Below are 19,618 nucleotides of genomic sequence, written 5' to 3'. Positions count from 1 at the left end.
AAGTGCCGAGGTGGAGCACATGTTTGTCGCCAAATTTTTTTTACAAGACTCGAAATGTTTGGCAACTGTAGCACAACACTTTTTTTGTTAAGCTTTATAAAAGTCTATCGATTCCAAGCGTTTTTAGCCAGTTTTGTTTACGCCACTTCTGGCTTAAAATAATTAATTACGATTTTTTTAAAACTTTATTTTTTGACAGTGGACAAAGCCAGAGAGTTCGAGCCTCTGCTAAAGGAAAAATAAAACTTTTAAAATGTACAGAAAAAAAAACAAGCTAGTGTATAAAAAAACGCAACTTGGCAACCCTACTTTGATTAGCGGCGGGTGAAGAATCATCACTTTAAAGCACAAAGAAAGCAAAGCAAAAAAACGTGGCATGCAAGGAAGAAGTGCTGATCTGTCGAGTTCGAAGTTAAAATACGTCGGTCTCGTAGACGGCCGAGTCGTCGCTGTAGTGCGCCATGATGCGGAGAAGCGGACGAAGCTGCATCCACCACTGGGTGTTCGGGATTCGGTGTCTGCGTAAACAAAGTTGGAAAATGTAAGTCGAGGTATTGTTCTTCTTAGAAGCGGAAAAGTCCTCATATTCACTAGCAAAACTACGGAATAGGATGTTAAGAATGTTTTGCGTTTTTTCTTTTTTTGAAACCTTCCATAAGTTGTGCCCCTGGGCCCCTTCCACGAACCCTGGACATGTAGTCGCCCAACTGTTCACGCTTTGGCAAATTACGCAGGGACGCCACAAGGGAGGTGTTTATAAAGTCATAATGAATAAGACGAAGGCGGGCCAATGGTTGGGGGGGGGAGCATAAAAAATCGGGTATATGACGTCATAACCCTGACGTCATTTTCAAGTAATCTCACGAAACGTGCTGTTGCTTCATGCTAAAAACATTGGCATGATATAATGCGAGTATTTTCGCGGAGCTTTCACGGTAGCAAAAAGGGTGGCCGGGCGATTTTATCGCCAGCCAATAAAAGAGTCCGGGGGTCTGTAGTTGGACCGCGCTGTTTTGGAATAGCAAGCTTGGAAAGTAGTGTTTTTGACACCCTTTATAAAAACAAAATAAATCTGACTCTCTTGCTTCATGCGTTGCAGTATCTAGACAGGCAGGTCTACATGGGCACTTACAATGCTAAACTATTGGATCATTCCAATTAAATTAGAGTTACGCTTTTATCAAATCGTCCTCACTCGAAGTCGGTGTCCTCTTGGAGTACCGAGACTGGCTGGAAGAGCATTTGTCTCCTCTGCATCCCGAGGAGACACACAGATTCGGGTCCGGTGCAGCTCACACCGCCTGCATAAAGTATAGGTTAACGTTAGGTTTGCCTAGTTACGCACACATGCAAGCCATGAAATTAATACAAAGCAGCAACAGTCAGAATTTAAGCTTTAGGCAATTTAGTATTTGATTTCCATATTGATCAGTTTGGGCAAAAAGTACGGCCGTTGACAGAATTTTTAAATTATTACGTCCTAAGTACGTTTTAAATAAGATATCAAGCCATAATTTGCTTAGAGCAGTGTTTTTCAACCTTTAAAATTTCCATCCGCACTTTTTTATTTCGGAAAATTTTCATCCGCACGAAACAAAGTTTGCAACCTCTAGTTTTTACCTTCAGTTTTTTTTCAATGAAAGGGTTTGTGTTTTAAACCCGTGAGCCTAAGCCTTGACCGATATAAAATAGATGGCTTAATCTGCAATGAACCACTACGAGACTAATTACTGTACTTGTAACGCTTAAGTGGGGCACCATGCAGCTTAGTTGATTATTGTATTACACATAATATAAAATTAATAACATGCACCATTTTTATCCGCACATTTATCCGCACGACGTTCGTCATCCGCATAAGTGCGTACCATCCCACGGGTTGAAACACTGGCTTAGAGTGTTAAGAAGTTTGGTTACCTTCAGTTGCTAATTGACTATTTCCTTGGTAGCGATACAACCCAACATTGGACAAGTACCGATACCAACACCTGGTATCGGCTCGGATCCGATAATATCGGGACAACCCTACATTTAAATTTACCATAATCGAGGCCGACTCATAGATTTTGCCGCCCAAAATAATTTCTAGCCGGTTATAGTACAAATTCACATCAGTGCTGTGACTGCTGTCATTGGTGCGACTCACTGCTTTATTAATGACTTTAAATCTTATGGGGAGAAATTATTCCGAAAAGACAACTTTTCAGAAATACCAGAAGGCGAAAAAGACCACTTTCAGAAATACCAGAAGGCGAAAAAGACCATTTTTTAAAATATCAGAAGGCGAAAAAGACCATTCTTTAAAATACCAGAAGGTGAAAAAGACCATTTTTAAAAATACCAGAAGGCGAAAAAGGCCATTTTTTAAAACACCAGAAGGCGAAAAAGACCATTTTTAAAAATACCAGAAGGCGAAAAAAGGCCATTTTTTTAAATACCAGAAGGCGATAAAGACCATTTTTAAAAATACCAGAAGGCGAAAAAGGCCACAACCGCCCACCGACTCACCGTCTTCGTTGCAGTTGTTCTTGATCTGGTCCATGACCCAAAAGACCGCTTTGGCCGCCGACTTGGTGGCGTAGTTGCGGTCGAACGGCGAGGGGACTCCCCCCTGCTGCATGTGGCCGAGTACGTTGACACGGCAGTCGAACACGTTCTTGCCCTCTTCCGAGTAGAGCCTGTAGGGGAGAAGGACACTCGGTCAGAATGATGATTGAAATGACTAAGTGTTGGCGTGTTTTTGATTATGTTACTAGCGATAATGGGCGAGTAATTTGGCGTAGAATACTAGTTTTACTGTTTAATGAACTTTCAACCTTTTATATGGAGTTCTAAATCATATATGTATCACGAAAGAATGTTTAAAATCAGAAATTTAATTATTTCGTTTAGAAAAGCAATCAATATAGTAGCATATTTTGCATATTTTGAACTTTCTTAATAATTCATAATTTTTAACAAAGCTACCTACTTTTGTATGGGGTTTAATATTCATATTACTTCTAAGTACAACCTCCGGCCATTAGGCTACAAAATCAATACACTAATCTTGCAAAAAACAACATTAGTTTAATAAAATGCAAACAAAACTCTTTCTTCTAGAAATGCTTTTAAACAAAGTTTACCTCTGGCTCGTAACAATCTCAAAAAAAGAAGAAATAGAGTACAGCTTAAGTAATCGCACCTGTGAATGAAGTCAGTGTTGAAGTTCGCGTTGGCCTTCTCGTTTCGTAGAACCAGACCCCTCTGAATCTTACCCCTCATCTTGTTGCGCAAGTGAGTGATGTTCATCTGCAACAATATAAAGCAATAAAACTAGGTCACCAACTATTTTTCTTAAACGGTTGATAGGCCTGAAGATCGCGGGCCTGAATGATTTGACAGGCCTAAATGATTGTTGGCCGGATAACTGTAAAGATTGACAATCGCGGCCGAATATTCAATTTTGTGTCGAACTTTATTCATTTGATTTATCGTTAAACGAAGAAAATGCAATAAAAAACTAAAGTTAGATTATTTATAGTTCAGTTTAAAGTTCTTTAAACTTTAACTTTAAAAAGCATCCGCCAAAATTTCAACTTTTATTAAGGAAATAGGTCGCGGGCCGGTTGAACTAACTTTATGAGCCGAATTAACCCCTGGTCGGAGTTTGGTGAACCTGACATTAAGGATTAAATTGCTTACATTTTTAAGAGGGTAGTATTAGCATTAACTGGGCTAATTACATGACTTAAGTAACATGCTTCATTGTGTAGTCTTTGATAAAGAGTTTTACGGACCAATTTACTTGAAGAAATAAAAACGACTGAATAATTTTTGGTTAATGAAAACAGTTCTAGGCAGTTTCGAGCTCACTTATTTTGGCGAAATAAATTTTGCTGATCGTGATCGTTAACTTGTATAACACTGCAATGTCATTTTTAAAGCAGTTTGGGTGGATTTTATTAAAGATAATATATTGACTCTAAAAAAGGGCACGTTTCAAAAATTAATTTCACAATAATTTTATACCTTGATCCAGTGTTTTAATGACCGAGTCAAAATTTGACTTAACAGCGACTTCTTTTGGACAAATGACTTGACTTGGCGAAGTTTTTGGAACAAATGACTTGGGTTGAAAGTGGTTTCATTTTTTTCTTTTAAACTGGGTTATGAATCCCAATTTTGGCACGTAAAACAATTTACTTGCTATATGTTCTTATGTTTTAGTTGAATTATGGTTTATAATCGGAGGAGTTTACCAATTTTAACAGTTTAACGTTTTAATTTCATGACAAGGATGTGACTTGAAGTTGACTGGGGCAACCGGTGACTTGGTTAGTTATGTATACAAAAATAATTGAATTGGACTTTAAATTACTTTACAAATGACTTGACGGACTCTTTTTAGAATGACTCGTTTACAACACTGCCTTGATTCATATGAGCAATGAATTCCCGTAAGCAATTATTTTAATCATAGACTTTCCAGAGTCGACGTTTTACATAACCAAACTAAACCCAGGCAAACAACGTAATTAACCTGGAGGTCTTTGATGGTAAACTCTTCCTCAAAGATGTAAGCGGCGTCGGCCCCAGCCGCCAGTCCGGACATGGTTGCTAGGTAACCGCAGAAGCCTCCCATCGTCTCGATAACGAAAGTTCGCCGCTTGGTGCCGCTAGCGGACATCTTGATGCGATCGCAGGTCTTACGGCGAAAACGACAAGAAACACGGTTTTAGTGAAGGTGTAAAAGTTTGTCCGAGGTTGAAATTTCAGTTTCCTATAATCAATGATACCAGATTTCCAAAAAGTGTTAAATACCCCGAATATTGGCCTCAAGTAAAAAATACAAATATAATTTTATGCTAGTTTAAATTGTTTAAAAAAATCAGAAGTAAATTTTAAAGCAAATTGGAGAATATCTTTAATGGAGCGTTTAACAGTTAATATTTACGTATTGATACAACTTATCAACATTTGGCCCTTAAGTCTTTAAACACAATTGATTTGGAATTTTTTTAAATATAGCATTACAAAATGAAAAACATGCATACAAACATATGCCCACACATGACCACAATCAATATCCGCATAACATCAATTAGGTAAAAATGGCTACAATCATGAGTGTTCAACATGCAAGAGCAATGGCATGAGTGCAAGCATGACCATCATGACGTCATTTTTGAAAACAGTCAAGTTTCATTTTAAATCGTATATTCTGCAGATTGAAAAAAAATTGAAGAAATTGCGCTTTAAAACGGTGCGAACGATTTTTGCATGGATTCCAAAATGAGATTTTGCGGGAAATAGATCTGGCAAAGCGGCCTTTTTTGCTATTAATATAAAACATATAATCTCTATGCGTGAGAAAATTTGTGCCCTTAACTTTAAATAAGAAAAATGGTACACATTTATAACCTAATTATAGCTGCTACATCCTGTTTGATTAATTGGGGTCCGTGGTCCCCTTTGGTGTTACGTGAACTAGTTTTAGAGGGGCCATTGGGGGCTTATCGAAGTCTGGTATATTTTAACGAAAAAAATATTTTAGGGGTTCCGCGTTGAAAAAGTTTAAACCCACTGACCACTGTGCTAGATAATAGACTAGCCCAGATTACTTGGGTAAGGCAGTTTGCAATGAATAACTTGCAATATATAGGTGAATATAGCATTATGTTACTATTATTATCCCCAAGTGTTTGACATATTTTTTACTTCTTAGGGTGAAAATTAGTCATTTCCGATATATAACACATGAGTTTGGGGATGATAGTCAAATTTATGTGGCAGTAATGTTTTTATCAGTGCATGAGCAATATTGAATCTCATAATAGGGTTGCTATGTACGGGATGTTGATCCCCTAAAAATGAGGTTCTATGTACGAACATGATGCAGCAGGCAATGGTGCTATGGTTGTTACTCAAAGTGCTTCCCTCTGACTGTGTAGCTCAGTTGGTAAAGCAACGGTCCTGGTAAGGCCGTAGGTCATGAGTTCGAGCCTCACCGCAGGCTAGTTGTTTTTCTAGCCCGACCTTGGTTTCACTATAATCCTAATTAGACTGGCTGATTTCGGTAAGCCTTTTCGAAGGCATCCGGTGTCATAATAGGGTTTAGGTCTATTTAGCTATCCTTTATAACTATTTTCAAGTAAATGATATCGAATTAGAGATAATTGACACAGAATAATAGGTATTGGACATCCCCTGGGCAGGAATCCACGCTATGGCGACGCGGCGGCGTCAGCATTTATGTTTCACCTCGCAAACTGCATTGATGCCGGTGTCACAGCCGATCGACATGTCCGTACCAGGGACGTTGTTCGAAATCGTTGCCGGAATTAGCGCCACGGGGATTCTGAAGCCCGGGTTCGATTCCCGCGCCCTGCCCATTTCGATTGCGCCCTGGTAGGCCTGCAAATTAAAGCACACGAAAAGCACAGGCGAGTTACATCGTGAAAAACAGTAGCAAAGGCACAGCAGGCAAGTGGTGTCCGATCACAAGTTGACGAGCAAAAAAAAAACAAGTTGTTTTTTTTGCCGCGGTTTGATTTAAGCTGTGTGTGAGCTGGGAGGAAAGTTTTTTTCAAAATCTGTTTAATCGGTGCTACTTTTTCAGCAGAAACCGTAGCCAAGTATTTTTTTTCTGGACGCAATAAAGCCGTATATGGAATGAGTAATTGCACGCCCTGTGGATTTGAAATAACAATATGTCCTAGAGGCAAAGCACGTAGAGTTCTTTTTAAATTTAAGAAGGAGTTTTAACTATTAACTATTGCGAATAGGTAACTTTGAACAACTTGTAATTCTGGGCCAATAAAGTGTCAAAAAATAAAACATGAGTAAATTAGGAAAGTAAGTCTTACAAAACTAACTCGGAAAAAAGGGCCAAGTGTCAAGGTACACGTTAGTTAGGTTAAGCATTAAAGATAACTATCTACTTGAAGCCCTTTGAGTCATTTGTCTAATATCCGTCGGACAACTTATTAAAAAGGTTAAGCTGAAATTTCGCAGCACTATCGAACAATTTTACGAAAGCATCTCTATTTTTCAGTTTTGAAATTGTAGAAGCTTGTCTTTTGGTTATATTTCTAGGTGTAGAACTTTGTTGTAAGTTTAGTGATTGAGGTTTATATTTTGCATATTAATAGGCCAGTTAAATATTTTTTAACATTATGTCAAATGTGCTAGTTTCATTTGCCTCATATAGTCTATTTACTTGAACTTTAAAGTCCCTATGTGGCTGATTAGTAACAACTCATGTGCCAATAACTGTAATGTCGTGCGTTTAACAGAGGCAGCTGCGTTAGTGCTTTAAACCTGTTTAGCTTTAAGAAAAGACTCTATTGAGGGACGACAAACCTTTGGGACCACAATTATTCTAATTTATTTTTGCACTTCGGCCCAATTTTAACCAGCAGCGCATCTGGCGATCGCATGCACGTCATGCCAGCACGGCCAAACGCTACAACCCAATCAACACGAATCAAAAGCAGCATTATCAGCACTAAAAAGGGGCGGGGTGTCAAATCGGCCCCGTCGCCGCCAACGCTCGCATCGCCGCTCGAGTCACCTCCATGATAGCGTTGAGGGCGGTGTCGGTGCCGATCGAGAGGTCGGTCCCGGGGATGTTGTTGGACACGGTGCAGGCCAGGCAGACCAGGGGCACTTGCAGTTCCGGGAAATCACCGCGGGCGCGCTCGAGGTCGGCGGCGCCCTGGCAGGCCTGCGCGGCGCCGGTGGAACCGTTGTTTTTTTTAGGGGAAGGGGTGATTGACAGGGCACAATAATCGTTTGGTGCAAAATATATACCGGACTCTTTGAACAGGTGGGACATGGAAAAAAAATTCCAATTTGCATGGATTTTTTTTTTACAAATTTGTGAGAACCTGTCAGTCTTGTGACGACTTGGTTTAAATAGTTGGGTTTCAATGATTTGGTATGACTTAAGTTTTTGGTTCAAAACATTTGACTTGATTTCAGACATTTGGACAACTGACTTGATTTCGATCCATAAGTGACTTTGACAATAAAAAGCAACGTAAATTAATGACCATAAGTTTATCTATACGTAAAATCATTTTCGCTCCTCGATTAATTTGCAATGGAAGGGTTTGATATATTTGACAAATTCCAAGACCAACGTAAAAACACTCATTTGGCAGCGTACAGCTTTATGTCAGGACCAACCTAAAGAAAGGCGGCTCATTTTCCTACATTCGGCAAAATTTGCTTTTCGGTGATAAGCTGGGAGTGATGTAGTATGTCAGCTACCGTTTTAAGCCTTTTACTTTAGGCCTACATTAGTTACTTGCAATAATGAATGGATGCGCATGCAAACGGCTACTTGCCTCAAAACCTCCGATGCAGATCAGGCCGTGGATGTTTCGCTTCTTCAAAACCTGCGCGATCTTTTCGATGCCGCATTGTGACGGAAGGGTTCTGGTCGAAGACGAATAAACCAGACGTAAGTTAAGGTTAGCAATTTTTGTTGTCAAAAAATCGTATTTAGTTTAATAAATCCAAATCCAAAGCACCAAGTAATGCGTGCCATTCATTAGCCTAGATGTAGAAAAATCGGTCAAATGTATATACAGAAAAACAATTTTTACAGTTAATATTTGAAAATATGTAAAACTAGGTATGTGACCAAGGCTACACATATAAAATCACCGCAATTTGTGAAACAGAGGCATTTATAAGTTAAGTGACCTGTACTGTCATAACAAGGTTATGTTTAAAACTACGATAATTATATTAAAATGATAGATGATGAGTTATACAGTAAATGTATAGAATTAACAGGGTCTGTGCAGCATCTAAATAATATTCAAGTGAGTATGACGCCATGGAGCTAAAACAAGTCGGGTGTTAGGTAAAAGCAATTTACTAGTGAACAGTTGAATGTCCCAAAAAATGAATCTGAATCCATACCCGGTTATGCCACCCTCGGTATAACACTTGGTAATATCAGTTACCATTTCAACATTATCTGTCAAACCAACGCCGTGATCGGTTTAATCACATTTCAGTAGCCTTGTAACTTACCTTTTCGTTCCCAGCTTGGAACCGCCAAGCGACTCCCAATGCGACACCGTGGTCCAAGTAAACTCCTCAACCTGAACAAATATTGACATCGAGTCAGACTTAACGCAGCTCAGGTGATACGTGCGCTCTTGTTATTTCGCTCGTGCTTATAGCGCTTACACAACCCATGGCGTTTGGTTACATATGGCGTATAATAGGCGTATTACATGGCAGTACTTTTACGACCTCCAGTCCTCGCATTACGGATGTTTTTTTTGCGCTATTGTGTTTAAGCTTATATATACGAAGTGTACTTATATGTACGTCAACGGCATTTCAAGTCTTGACTGTACTCTTTAATTCGATAAATATATAAAACAAATACATTACCCAGACAGCAAACAAATAATAGCAAAGCCTATATATGTAGAATATAAGTGAAACAATAGGGTTAATAGTGAAAGGTAGTTTAGGGAAGAGGGTGTTTTTTGTCCACAAGTATAGCAGTTAAAAATTATTACCTTAAATTATTATTAGTTGTTTTGCAAGTTTTTAGTTATAAAATTATTCCTATATCGTTGGCCAATTACCGGGTGTGTTGGAGCAACATTGTGTGCACAGCCTTCTATATACAAAGTGCAATGTCAGCGCACTGATGTGTGTTAGTTTAAATAAGTCCATAAAGAAAGCTTTACATTGTGTGAACGATTCTAAATAGTACTTACTGCTAAAAACGAATAAAGTTGTAATAAAAAAATCTGGACAATGTAACCAACTTCTGTAATTACATTGATTAAAGTTAAGGTTATAAAGTTTCCTTTTTATGAAGACGGTGTTGTAAGACAAACGCTTTTTGGTTTGTGCACAAGTAAAATACTGCGTACTGGTCTAACATTTGGGAAGGGGTTGTAAAGTGTTTTTGAAAAAGCGTATCAATTATAAGATCTACCACCCAAACAACCGTTAGTTTTACTATAAAAGGGGCACATTTGCCATGATTGGCAGGCATATAGGTTGGCGTACTGAAGGCATACACCTTTACACGCTTACCATGTCGTTGGCGAGTCCTTCGTAGCCGTTGTGTACAGCCAGGGCGTTGAATCCATTGTACAGGCAAGTTCTTACGGCGGAACGAACAGCAGCATTCATTCCAGCGGCCGGTGCACCGACGTTCAGAATCGCAATGTTGTACTTATTCTGCGATGCAATAAAGATCGTTTAAGCCGCCTATAAATAATTGAAGTGGATTGGCGAAAAGTTTTCCGCGTATTTTTTTCTGCTGTCTGCTCATTGAATAAGAATGTGGAGTAACTTAATAATGCGTTTAGGCTAACTGGTCGGTTAAACGTACACCTATGCATTGTAAAGTTTGTGGAAAGGTGTGTAATATGTATACGATACCTCCCCGAATAAAAATAATAAATACCTGATATATACTGGAAAAGGCTGTGTTTATATTTGAATCGAGCACAACGCAGGGTATTTCATCTTTTAAAACAGGGTTTCAAAAACTAAAAACCTTTTGCGTCCCGGAAATCAATATTTCTTGATGCGTTTTAAAATTAAACAGAAAAGTATGTTATTTAGGCTAGATATTGTATTTCCTATAGCTAAATTGAACCCCTTTTCTTCACGTATTCATTTAACCATTAGAAAATATATATTAGCCAAATGCGAAGTAGGTATCATTTTAAACGTTTAGAACATCGATTTATCTTCGTTCACTATGTTTAAAAAGACAAAGATATATTCGAAACGTTAGAACGGTAAATACCTCTAAGTGAGCTTTGATATATTGCCAATACCTCCAAATAAAACATTCAACCATTATGCTCCAACGTTTTACCGTTGTTTTGCAAGCGGTATACCTAACATAAGTATAAGTATACCTTGGACGTATCGCTGGTTGCTTTGGACATTGCGCCGAGCTTTTTGTAGATTTCAAGGTTGCCCTGGAACGTTCTGAAATAGTATGTGGAAAATTATATATAAATAAAAAAAAATTTGATCTCAATAAAACATGTGTAGGATCATTATCAAACAATAAGTTTATACATAACTTTATATTGAATCGTACTATGATTTTATCATTTTAGTGTAATGTAAAAATTAAAAATTATATTGCTTTATCCACAATCAATTCACAAAGGTTAATAAGAATATATACTCCAATCCAAGCTAATGGTGTCTAAGGGGAGCTTGGAAATGACGAAAACAAACCAAGCGACAGTATTGTGTCAAAATCTAATGACATTTCCCGACATGTATAGAGCAGATTGTGTTGTTCCAGTTCATTAGGAGTTACATTACATTAAGCACTTAACGCACATTCTAGTGGGGGTGCCGCAATCTATTGATTATTTTATGAACACAAGCCACAAAAGGTTGGGAACTGTTTCCTTATAACAAAACAACTTACCGTCCGCGCAACTTTGCGGCTGTATCAAAATCCAGATTGTCCATCGCCTTTTGGACTTCCTGGGTCTGCACATAAAAAAAAGTCTTAAATTACATTTTAAAGGTCACTGGCGGAAGAATATATGTCCGTTTAGTTCGCTATTTTATTCCAAAAAAACACTTTGGGTAAAAATAGCCGACCAATGCAACATCAATTATTTACCAATGGATTTGGCCCAAATCAAAGAAACTATAGAATCGTTTATTAGTAAGTTTTATTATTTTTACAAAAAATTCAAACTAGGTGGAAATTACTGCATTGTACTACAAATATTTAGATATCGGATCAGTACACCCTAGTTTAGAAGAAGTTGCGATACAACCCCCTAGCATCGAGTATCGGACACGGATCCGATATTATCGTACGTCCCTAATCACAAACCCGCTTAACGCAATCCATAAGGGGCACGCGAACGGCTTGATTCCCGTCGAGTGAAATGACGTAGGCAGGGGTAGCGGGGGTCGCTTCCAGGAGAGCCAGGACAGCTTCCGCGCCCATTCGTGTACCCAGGATACGATCGAAGGCACTGGGTGAACCCCCACGTTGCACGTGACCTGGTTGAAAAGGGGATTTTTGCATCATAAATCAAGTTTCTGAGAAATTCTGTGGTTAATGGATTTTTTGAGGAAAGAAAAGTTAGGATGTCTGTTGATCACTGAGCAAACTATATATATAATAAAACTGCCTTTACCTATTTCATAAAACAGCAAGAAAAATTATTTATTACATTGCAACTCGTAAAAAACACCATGTACTTGACCTGGGTTAAAAGGAAAATTTTACGGTCCAAGTGAAGTGAACTGGTGCTACTCTGTTGGAAGCCAATGTTTTTCGCTTCAATTTTTTCGCTTCAAATAATGTTTTTCATACTTTTGGTTGACAAGAGACACTGACAAAAGTCATATTTTCAATATAAAAAAAAATTATTTTATTAAAACTTATTTTTCTAAAAAGTTTAATAATAATAATTAATTTTATCAACACCTCATAATTAAGTTTCTGACAAATTCTGTAGTTAATGGATTTTTTGAGGAAAGAAAAGTTGGGATGTCTGTTGATCGCCGTGCAAAATATATTACTGTTTTACAAAATAAAAAAATAAAATTACTTTTTACCTATTGCATAAAACAACTTGATAAATAATTTAATACATTGCAAATATTAAAAAAAAAACACGTTGCACTTGACCTGGGTTAAAAGGGAAACTTTACGGTCCAAATGAACGGAATTTGTTTTTCGGTTAAAAGCGTAATGTTTTTCATACTTCCGGTTGACAAGAGACACCAACAAAAGTCTTATTTTTAATATAAAAAAACAATTAATCTTAATTCTTAATTATCAGCCAATAGAAGAAAGGGAACTTTGTTACAATTATTTTCTCCTGCCTATCAAATACTAATTAGATACGGAAAATGTGCATTCCACCTGCCACCTGGTAATGTTTTAAATTCCGCTCTGCAATTTTTCCGAATGAAATTTGAATCACTTTTCTATTGCTGGTATAACAATAATGCCGAACATATTTATTTTATGTTCGTTTGTGCGGCTTTGTCACTTGAAACACAGTTTTTGAGCAATTCAGCACTTTTTCAGCTGCTAATTTTTTGCGACTTTAAAACCTTCTATTTAATAACTATGCATCGGGGTGTAAGAATAATTTGAAGGTGGAGAACACAGTTTAGAAAAAAAATCTTGTATAGAGCAGCTATTAAAATATCTCAAAAACACAAGACAATCTTAGTAAAATTATTTTTTTCTTTTTATGGGCAATTTAATATACTCGCGTGAATTTTTATTCCGTTTCCTAAATTGAGCACCAAATACTTAAAATGAAACCTAAATATAATTGGCAAAGTGCATTATTTTGGAAAGGTGTGTGACTAACCTAGAACGGTGATCCTTGTGTCGATATCCAGTCGTTTGCAAATGGCGTCCTTCACCATCTGTGACGTAATGGCCTTTCCGTGGCAGTCGATGGCTCCCTCTGACACAATGATGACGTTTAAGCGGTTGCCCCAGCAACGAGCCTAAAAAGGAAAAAATCAATAAAAGACAAATTTCCTCTTGTGGCTGTGAAACAATTGGGGCGGTTAAACGGCCAATTTATCAATTTTGCTTACCGAATCTGGCGCTGGTGTAGAATCCTACAACAACGCACATTGTTTGGGTTAGCGTTTGGGTTAAGGTGGGTTAGGTAATATTATGAAATATGAACATAATAACACTTGACCCACGTACACCTAAACGCTAACTCGCATCCCAACCAAAATATCGTGCGTTGATTTATTAACTGTGTTAGGATTCTAGACCAGCGCTCCGACTCATGATTAACATTTTTACTAAAAATACAATTGATTTCTTCAATTATATCATTTCGTTTTAATGAAAAATCAATTTATACTGACCTAAATAAGACATTTCTAATCAATTTTGTATTCATTAAATGTCCTGAGAAAAAGTATTTATAGATGTCCATTTTTTCACCATTTAATTTAATAAATAGGAATTTAAATAGCTGAAACAGGTATAACAATTTCGAAAAAAATTACCTAATAAATTTATCTCATATAAAAATAAATATTTAAAGATCTCTGTTGATCAAAGTGCAAACTATACTCCTGTTTTACCAAACAAAATGATTATTAATTAATTATTTATTAGTTTCTACCTACTTCATAAAGCGGTCTAAGAAATAATTTACAACAATTGCAAATCTTTTAAATTTCCTAAACACAGCAGCACACAGGTAAACCAATCATTCTTGCTTTGAATTAAAACCTAAAAATCCCAAAATCACTGAAGTTTACCTAAAAAATAAATACAAAATATTGGTTTAACAAAAATCCACAACAAATTACGTTGTTGAGTCGGGCGCACATCTTTTCTTCCCAGTCATCGCCGGGCGGATGTTCCGGGATAAAAATCCAGTCGGCTCCGCAGGCCAATCCGGTCACCAGCGCCAGGTAGCCACAGTGTCGACCCATCACCTACCACACAAACAAAGTAATATAAACGGAGGCTGGTTAGCTGTGTTGTAACAACAACTGAAAAAAACGGAATTTTCTTAGAACTAATAGATAGCACCTTTTCTGTTTTTTAGACTGCTTTTTTAGAAAATTACTAAGTTGAAATCAAACATAGCCTTACATATGTCAGTGTAAGGCAATAAAAACAAAGTATAAGGTATTGAACCACTGATTGTCAACCATGTGGCTCAACAGATGCTCAAGTGGGCCGCATACCTTTTTGTTATTTTGGAAAAAAAACATTTGCTTTATAAACAGGCGTGTTGTTAAGCATGCAAAGAACTGAATGAATACTATCCCTAAGAAAAATAATAATGGTATGTGACAGGTTAAAAAAGGTTTGATAACCATTATAATAAACAGAAGGCTTGTCAGGGTAGCCCACAACAAAACAATAAAAAACTTTGTATGAGGTTTTACATTGTATTCTTGCCCAGGAAAAACAGAACTAGAAAATTATAATCATTGGTTTTATTTATATTTATGCTGATCTGAAGCCCCATGCTCAAAGCTATTTATTTATTTAAAAAAAAAGTCTGATGTTGTATTTAAATTCAGTTGGCCGTTGCAAAGCTATTATAAAAACTTAAAGTATATACATGGGGTGAAAATTTGTCCTGCCAAACTTAAATAGACGATGCTTTGTGTTATAATTGCCATGATAAGGAAAAGGGCAATGTAATGCCTTAAGGGCAAGCAAAGGCCAGGAATAGGATATCCTGTTTCCATTTAGAAACTAAATAGGCTTGTCTGGGACATTTTGCTAAGCTATCTGCTATGCACCTTTGCAAACCCTTTTTTGAAATTTAATCCTATATTTAAGAAAAAGGTAGACATTACTAATGGTGATTCTAACTAAAGCATGCAGTAACATTTTTTATAAACACAGCTCCTAAAAGTTATTAATATATCTAAATAGCAAACTATTTTTTTTTACGATTAAATTAGGGGTGGTTTGATTTTTAATAACTACTTTATTGTTTTTATAAACTACCAACAAACCCAAATGTAATTTTCCACACCTCAAGAACAAAAGCTCTTTGATGGCTGACAGCAGTTGTTGAAATAGCGTCGACGCATTCAACGATTCGATGCAGGGCACTGTCTGCCCCGATGGTCATGTCGGTGCCGCAAAAGTCATTGTCAATGGAACCAACCTTGAATGCGACATTAAACATTCATGCAAATGGCGGATATCAGTAATATTAGCTGTCTTATGTGGCTGAGGTAGTTTTAAAATTGTATGAAGCAGCCCACCTCATTAAACATAATAAACCATAGTAAGGCATACAATTCAGGGATATTGTAACTTTAAAGATAGTTAAATAGAAAAAAGTAAAAAAAAACTATAAAATTAAAGAGGCTTAGCTTATAAGTTGAACTGAAATATTTTGAAAATAAACCCTTAAACAAAGATTTTATTTTGATAGGTTTACCATATTTTTGGACTTTTTATGTTTAAAATTTTTCACAACTTTAATATGACATTTCAAAACTCTTTTAGGATGATTAAAATTAAAATAGTAACCGAAAACAATGTAGAAATTTTAAGAGAACAAGATTACACTGGATACTTCAGGGATGCTAACTCTGAAGCAGTCAGCTAAATGAGGATTATGTTTTCATAAACCGACTGATTCTCGTAAGCCTCCTAAAGGTACAAATGTACTGTTAATAAGTGTGCTTTAATTGATCAGCCCTACTTTTTAAGGGCTAAATAACAAACACATATGTATTGATGTTTAGAAAATTTAACTCACAAGGCCAACAATGTTCAGATGACCATATTTGACTTGCTGCTCGGAAGTAATTAGTCCGTTTGTCAAAAGCTCTTCTAGAAGGCTAGGCCATTCTTCCCTGAACAAGTTTGCCCCGGTCAAACTGCCATCACCACCTTAAAAAGTAACATTATTTTGGGCAAATTAGCATTGCAGGCAGTGCTTATTATACAAATAAAGGTAGGCATTGCTTATTATACAAATAAAGGTAGGCAGTACTTAACATACAAATAAATCATGTTTTAAAAATGCAAATAAATACCTTACACAAAATATACAATAAGTTGTTTTTAACTTTTTATGGGGGGGGGGGGGGTATTTTTTTAAGTTTGCAGTTAGAAAAATAGGTAACTAATTTTAACTGTTCACACTGACTTAATTACAATTAAAAAAACAAATGGTATTTACCTGAGCAAAAAGTTAATCTAGTGTTTAAAAAAATGTTATATGGTGCTATATTGTATGCACACTTCACACATAAAAGGAAACAAAACAGACTAATAAGTTGAATTATTACTAAAAATTGCCTTTGAAATAACAAACTTACCAATAGCACAAATGTTAGTAATTCCTCGCGTGATCAGGTTAAGGGCAGCTTTAAGGCGTCCATCTCTCTCACGAAATGCCTTGCAACGCGCACTTCCTATCACAGTTCCACCCTGGCACATAAAAAAGCAAATAATCAATACAGTAGATGTCTTTAACATCATTCCAGCATAGAATATGGTAAACACATAATCTTATACTGAGGTCCATAGACATCTTGGGGGCACAGGAGCTAGTTTTAGGGGATCCATGACGGCCTAATTAAAATATTAGTCTATGATTTGGAAGGTGGTGAACCTTTACAGAAAAAGGTTTAATTAAAAAAACGTTTTTTGCACTTATTGTACTTAGACTCCAAATTTTTTGACATTCTTCGGACCAGAAATGGCAGATTTCTGAAATCTATTTGTATATGACTTTTCGATTGTCATTTACTCATTTCTGAAAAAAAGGTCATGCAAACCTTGGTTTACAAAAAACAATTTTTTTTAAGGTGTTGGTTGTAAGTTTAAGAACTTGTGATGTAAAACAATATTAAAGCTGTATACTGTATGGTTTGACGGTAGCCATCCTAAAGACAAGTTTAGGGGTAGCCAGACTACATCAAACTAAAACAAAATAAATTTTTGGTGCTAAAAATGGCACCTTGTCTTTGTTTTAATTTTAAAAAAAATAAAGAATTCAAAACAAAACCTTTGAAGTTCACGATACTTAAATACACACAGAAGCAGACAAAAATGTTTTGTTCAACACTGTCACTTAAAAGAGTCGCAGACAGTTTTACTAAATTAAATAAAATGGGTTACACTGAAGCTTTTCAAAAGCCTTGGTGTACTGAATAACTACATAATTTCATTTTGGTGCATCTATATTTTTACTAGCATTGTAAAAACACAATTGTTGCAGCCACCACAGTGGTAACTAAAAAAAATTTGTAGCAACCAAGAAAAACTTCATGTAACTTACCATTTGTAATATTCCCGACACATCATCCCAAGCGGCTTCCTTGATGTTATCCCCGCCATCTACCATTCCTTGGTAACCCTACAAAGTTAAAAGCATTAAACCTGAAAATATTGATTTTTCAAGAGTTAAAAGTTCTGCATCCTACATGAAATATTTATATCTAATAATATCAGATACTTCATTTTAAACAATAAAAGATTTGAAATAGTTTTATTTAAAGTAAATAGGATGTCAATAGCAGAAAATTATTGTTATAGCAGAAAACATTAGAAATAGAAATATATGTTAACAGAGATTTATTTAAAGAAAAATAGCTGGGCGCTGGTCTAGAATCCTACCACTTTTTTTACAGTAACAAAACGAGTTGTCAAAAATGAAATTGCAAGGAAAAAATGAATATCCTATAATAAATAATACAATAATAATTGACTCACCCAAACCCAAACTCGCACCCTAAACCAAATAATGAAAGCAATATAAACCTCAAGATGAAAATGTAGTAGGATTCTAGATCAGCACTAATAGTTGTTTAAAAATATGCCTTAATTTTACATGTTAAATTCAACCAAGCTGCTTATAAAGTGCAACTAAGAAGTACACAACTGGAAATAGTCTACTCTAGTCTACTGTATATGGTAGTTTAAATTTCATATCATGTAACCATGGACAGAAGACTATTTGACAAAGCTACAAACCTCGTGAATGAGATAAACCTTGGCACCACAAGTTATACCCATTCGCACAATTGCCCGAACAGCTGCGTTCATTCCTGAAATACAAATAAAAGTGTCAAATTATCAGAAAAAATTATCACTTGCATAATACATTTGAGTTAATAATTTTTTACCTTGGGAATCCCCTCCGCTGGTGAAAACTGCAATGGCTCGACCAAAACCCATGATGGATTTTGACGTTGATTTGGCTCGAGTTAAGCGTTGGTGTTCGTGAACATCCGCCATCTTGGTTCTTGTATAGCAACTCGGCCCTAGTTGTAGATTGAAAAATCCCTAATGGTGTGTTAATTTATTGCATAAAACTTCCCTAATTTATCTAAAGATACAGAAGTACAAATGTACAGTAAATATAATTTGGAAGCAAAACAATTGGTGCAAGCAGTCAGCTTTAATTTCATGCATTTTGGGAGTTTATCGTCTAATGCTCAAGTCAATGAACTTTAAATTGTATCTGTACTTTGTGAAGTGGATTTACGGTAAAATAGTTTTATACAACTGTCCTGTTTTACCACTCAATAATAAATTGTTTGCACATCATGATAAAGGGCCACAGAGATAAGACTAAATCCAAATTTAAGGTTCCCACAAAAAACATAGTCTGAATAAACAGTTTATCTGACAAACTGTTTCAATGTAGAAGATTTTTATAAGATCCTGGTTATCACATTATAGCAAACGTATAGCATTATAGGTTCACTTACATAGTTTTAATAGTTCAGTGCACAAAAATGAATATCAAAGTAGTTTCTCGCACACAGGAATAAATAGTAGTCTTATTGCATTTATACAAAAAAGGGTTACATACGTTTCGAAATACTTCCCACATATGTCAACATGATTTGCCTTGTTGAACTGGACTAGAGAACGCATTGTCCTATCGGAATGTTCTTTTATACCTGCCTAGCCCTACACGTATTTTTTTCAAATAAACTGTTCGTGCAATAACGTATTTTCTACGGAAAATTTCGTTGTAAAGTGTCAATCAACGATGTGTACGTGCAGCCCTACATGCTTTTACGAGCGCCGACTTGAATGAACCTATTGATCGGCGTCTAGTCATAGACCGCTAAACGTTTAGCAGCCTACTTAGCGTAGCTTAGG

At 36.3% G+C, this 19,618-nt stretch overlaps 1 protein-coding gene and 1 non-coding gene across 2 annotated transcripts; one reads left to right on the top strand and one right to left on the bottom strand.

Annotated features, from left to right (window-relative positions):
• Nucleotides 1-139: 139 nt before the first annotated feature.
• Nucleotides 140-18,824, bottom strand: LOC146132000 (ATP-dependent 6-phosphofructokinase, muscle type-like). Its single transcript, XM_083397121.1, has 21 exons — nucleotides 18,631-18,824; nucleotides 18,479-18,552; nucleotides 17,784-17,861; nucleotides 16,819-16,930; nucleotides 16,254-16,387; nucleotides 15,516-15,650; nucleotides 14,326-14,454; nucleotides 13,353-13,494; nucleotides 11,849-12,021; nucleotides 11,429-11,493; nucleotides 10,899-10,971; nucleotides 10,060-10,206; nucleotides 9,031-9,101; nucleotides 8,334-8,424; nucleotides 7,556-7,708; nucleotides 6,244-6,396; nucleotides 4,523-4,687; nucleotides 3,185-3,291; nucleotides 2,509-2,678; nucleotides 1,196-1,301; nucleotides 140-518 (listed from the first exon to the last, which is right to left on the bottom strand). Exons 1-21 carry the CDS (start codon nucleotides 18,740-18,742, stop codon nucleotides 413-415), a joined length of 2,496 nt encoding a protein of 831 aa, XP_083253247.1. The 5' UTR covers nucleotides 18,743-18,824; the 3' UTR covers nucleotides 140-412.
• Nucleotides 5,924-5,998, top strand: Trnat-ggu (transfer RNA threonine (anticodon GGU)). Its single transcript has one exon. It is a non-coding gene; the product is annotated as a tRNA-Thr (tRNA).
• Nucleotides 18,825-19,618: the final 794 nt, after the last annotated feature.

Source organism: Ascidiella aspersa, chromosome 9 (assembly GCF_963924565.1).
Source record: "Ascidiella aspersa chromosome 9, kaAscAspe10.2, whole genome shotgun sequence".
Classification (NCBI taxonomy): Eukaryota; Metazoa; Chordata; class Ascidiacea; order Phlebobranchia; family Ascidiidae; genus Ascidiella; species Ascidiella aspersa.
The sequence above is the reverse complement of the archived record's forward strand: the minus strand, read 5'-3'. Positions and strand labels throughout refer to the sequence as shown.